Source organism: Peromyscus leucopus, chromosome 9, assembly GCF_004664715.2.
Source record: "Peromyscus leucopus breed LL Stock chromosome 9, UCI_PerLeu_2.1, whole genome shotgun sequence".
Lineage (NCBI taxonomy): Eukaryota > Metazoa > Chordata > Mammalia > Rodentia > Cricetidae > Peromyscus > Peromyscus leucopus.
In genome coordinates, this window is record NC_051070.1 from 70,657,622 (window position 1) to 70,662,208 (window position 4,587).

General features: G+C 40.9%; 1 gene segment (V, D, J or C); it reads left to right on the forward strand.

Annotated features, from left to right (window-relative positions):
• The first annotated feature begins 999 nt into the window (after positions 1–999).
• LOC119088464 lies at positions 1,000–1,520 on the forward strand. The segment is given in 2 exon segments: positions 1,000–1,091; positions 1,204–1,520. Coding segments are annotated over 2 exon segments (366 nt in total).
• The last annotated feature ends 3,067 nt before the right edge of the window (positions 1,521–4,587 follow it).

The window sequence follows — 4,587 nt, forward strand, 5'->3', positions numbered from 1 at the left end:
ATGGTAATGATTACACATTCCTTGGGCCAGTATGTAATTACTCCATTTTATAATAACTGTAAGAAAATTTAAAGATTTATTTTATTTTATGCTTATGGGTGTTTTGCCTGCTTTTGTATTTAGGTACCATGTGTGGTCCTGGTGCCCATGGAGGTCAGAACTGGAGTTATAGATAGTTGAGAACCACTATGTATGTTATGGGAATCAAACCTGGGGCTTCTGTCAGAGCAACAAGTGCCTCCAAGTGCTGAGCCTTCAGTTTAGGCTCATATAATACCTTAATTCAAATTCAAATCAGTGAATAGAAACTGGTAAAATCGACTTGTTGCCTTTACTTTATCCTATGGTACTGGACTGGACTGAGTCTATCAGGTCGTTCTCAGTCCTCGGGGGAGACCTTGATCTGGAGGACGTGGGAATGGGAGGTGGGCTGGGGGGAAGGGGAGGGGAGCAGGAAGGGAGAGAACAAGAAAATCTGTGGCTATTATGTAGAAGTGAATAGTATTGTAAAATAAAATAAAATTAAAAAAATAAACAAAAACAAAAACAGAAAACTCATCAGTTGCTCTACTAAGATGGCTCAGCGGTTAAGAGCACTGGCTGCTCTTCCAGAGGTCCTGAGTTCAATTCCCAGCAACCACATGGTGGCTCACAACCATCTGTAATGAGATCTGGCACACAGACAGAAAACACTGTATACATAATAAATAAATAAATCTTTAAAAAAAAAAACTTTCAAGTCAGGTTGAATCCTAAGAATGACAACATTGAATATATTAATGACCATTGCTTATATCCTTTCTATTTATAAGGGGCACTTAAAATTTGACACATGCCTTATGAATGATTTCAAAATGAGAGCACATTTCTGACTTCCGGGAGGTATGCAAGAGACCCTAGTTTATTCTCTGTCCACCAGGGGGAGGAGTTTCCTAACACAAGATCATCTTTGTGAACTATAAGCTTCCTAGGTTCATTATTTTATGTCATTCATCATTTCTTCATGTGAAGACTTAAGAACATTACTTTGGTGACACTAAAGATGAACATTTCTCCAGCTTTAGTGACTGTGATGCTGCTGTTCATGCTTGGTAAGTGAAGTGACATAAAATTTGCACACATTCTTCTATGATGTCAGAAAAATGTTTAACCATCTAAGAGCTCTGTTCTTAATGTGAAACAATTATCCTCTTGTTCCTCCAGGGAGAACCCAAGGAGACTCAGTGACTCAGAAACAAGGTCAAGTGACTCTCTCAGAAGACGATGTCCTATTTATAAACTGCACTTATTCAACCACAGGGTACCCGACTCTTTTCTGGTATGTCCAGTACCCTGGAGAAGGTCCAGAGCTGCTTTTGAAAGTCGAAACAGCCAACAACAAGGGAAGCAGCCAAGGTTTTGAAGCTACATATGATAAAGGATCCACCTCGTTCCACTTGCAGAAAGCCAAGGTCAAAGAGTCTGACTCAGCTGTTTACTATTGTGCTCTGAGTGACACACAGTGGCAGAAACCACTGTGAGAGCTGAGCATAAACTCAGCACAGGGGCCTGATGATGAGCACCTGCCTCTGGGATCTCTTTTGTTTCTCTGTGCTATGTGGCTCTCCATTTCTTTAGTTGGCACAAAAATCATAGGAATAGCCACAGCAGAAGAACAAGAAGTAGAGTCTTCCGCACTCAACTCTTGATTGGGACCAAAGCAAAATCTGATACAAGAAAAATCTTATCAGAGCATGAGATTCCCCCAGTAAAGCCTGTGACTAAGGGAGTTGTCTGCTTGTTGTAGGAGATGACGTCTGTCCTCCACATTTTCTTCCACAGCTCTCTGGAAGAGCTCACTGTTTTTTATATTTGCAGGGGAGAGGACCTGCTGGGAAAGGAGGCTTCTGCATAATATTTTCTGAAAGTAAGGTGGGAAGGATGACAGGAGAGCCCAGTGTCCCCAGTCCTAGGATTCCCACAGAGAAGGAAGAAGAAGAAGGAAGGGGAAGAAACCAGAGAGGAACGGGATTTCCACTGCCCAGAGAAAGTTCTCCTTTCTGTTAATAAGATCATGCTGATGCCTAAACATAAGAGTTTGAGAATCACGGGTGGATCTTTTGAGAACTCTGAGCGGTTACAGGGCAGCTGGTTCTCTAAAGAGCCTCAGAAGTAGTTTCAGTGCTTGGGGGAGCGCAAGCATACAACTTAATATCCTATCACATAAAATACACACACCATAAACTAGATGCCATCTACACTCTCCCAAAGTGTTTAAATGGCTTTATGTTTTTTCTAGAATACAACACAAAGTTCATGCTATGATACACACTGTTGCACAGGATTTGTACAGGCCTGAACTGTCATCATCAGCTTTTTGTGGGGAAAGATCCCAATTCTCTGAAGCAGCAATGCTGGTCTCTTTTGACTTGCTGAACTTCCCAGATGTGGTCCTAGGCTTTCTGAATAGGATACACTCTCTATCCAAAACTTGGTAAACCAGACTCTCGATCATCTTCAAGTCTCAGCTCAGGTATCACTTCAGTGAGGAAATCCACAGATTCTGCTGGTCTTCCCATGTAAAGTTGCATGCCCCTTACTCTGTCATAGTCCTCCAGTTACTCTATCACAGTCCCCCTGTTACTCGATCATAGTCCTCCTGCTACTCCGACATAGCCCTCCTGTTGCTCTATCAGAGTCCTCCTGTTACTCTATCATAGTCCTCCTGCTACTCTATCATAGCCCTCCTGTTACTCTGACATAGTCCTCCTGTTACTCTATCATAGTCCTCCTGTTACTCTATTATATTCCTCGTGTTACTCTATCATACATAGTCCTCCTGTTACTCTATCACAACCCTTCCTACTCTGTCATAGCCCACCACATACTCCATCATATCCCACTTCTATCTGCATTATAACCCTTATTTTAAAATATCATAACTCTTTTATTCCATTAACACAGCCTTCCTCCATCTCTACCACAGCCCTTCTCCTAAACTGCCATAGCTCCCACTTTCTCTATCATACCCCCTTGCTCTATCATTGCTCTCCCTTATTCTACTTACTCTATTATAGCACTCCATCACTCTGATGCTGAGACTCATAAAATTGAACTATGCAGTTCATTTGTGTGTCCGTGTGTTCACTGTCAATTTCACCAATTAGAATAAAAATTCTAAGATGTCAAGGTCTTCTATTTGTAGCACCTTTATTCTTAGCATATAGACTTGTGAATAGTTCACTGTAATCAGTTCAGAATTATCTACTGATTACATGAGTCAGGAGGTAAACAAGCAAATGTCACTTGACTCTTTGTCCTTTTCCACTTCTCCTTATTCCTCCCTGACCTACTGTGTGCTCTCTGTTTGGTTCCATGATATAATACGATGCTCTAGGAACATTCCATCCACACTTACATTTAACTTTCATGGGCTCATGGACATCTGTCTAATAATTACATCTACTCTTCTTAGCAGCTGTAAACAGAAGGGCTGAGTCAAACCCTAATGCAAGTATATCAATGGAGAAACCTCAAAAAGTAAAAGCAGGGATAATTAAAAGAGGTGTAAGCATAAAATAGCTCTAAAGTCAGGAGATTATGAACACATTTTAAATTTTACTTCAAAACAAAGCAAGCTAGAAAGGTCCTAGGGAATTAAAATAAGACCTTGGGAGACATTTTATAGGATATTTGATTTTTTATATTGTATTTATTTTCTTTTAAAAACTAAATATAATCACATTACTTTCCCCTTCCGTTTCCTTCCTCAAACCCCTGTATGGATGTCCCTTTGCTCCCTTAAAATCATGGTCTTCTTTTACCTGTCATTATTACACAAATAGACAAACACAGACACACTGAAACACAGACAGAAAGACAGACACACACACGTGGTGATATATTATGTCCCCCAATATATTATGCATTCTAATAAACTTATCTGGGGTCAGAGGACAGAACACCCACTAGAGAGACATAGAGGCCAGAAAATGGTTGCACACATGCCTTTAATCCTATCACTTGGGAGGCAGAGATCCATTTGGATCTCTGTGAATTCAAAGACACACTGGAAACAGCCAGGCATGGTGACTCACGCCTTTAATCTCAGGAAGTGATGGCAGAAAGCAGAAAGGTATATAGGCATGAAAACCAGGAACTAGAGTTAGTTAAGCTTTTAGACTTTTAGTAGCAGGTCAGCTGAGATCCATTCAGATGAGAACTCAGAGGCTTCCAGTCTGAGGAAGCAGGATCAGCTGATGAATTGGCAAGGTGAGGTTAGTTGTGGCTGGTTCAGTTTCTCTGATCTTTCAGCCCAATACCTGGCTCCAGATTTGTTTTTACTAATAAGACCTTTAAGATTCGTGCTAGATACACACATGCACACACGTATACACACATGCACACATGTATACACACACGCACTTGTACACATGTGCATGCCGCAGGCACACACCTGCCTAAATACATTAATACAATCTCATCAATCTTTTTAGTGTTACATATAGGTATATAATTTCAGAGCTGGTCATTTGGCCTCGGTAATGAATTAAGGGCTTCATTTCTGTGGAGGACTCTTTCCCACTCCCAGCACTTCTTAGTTGCCTG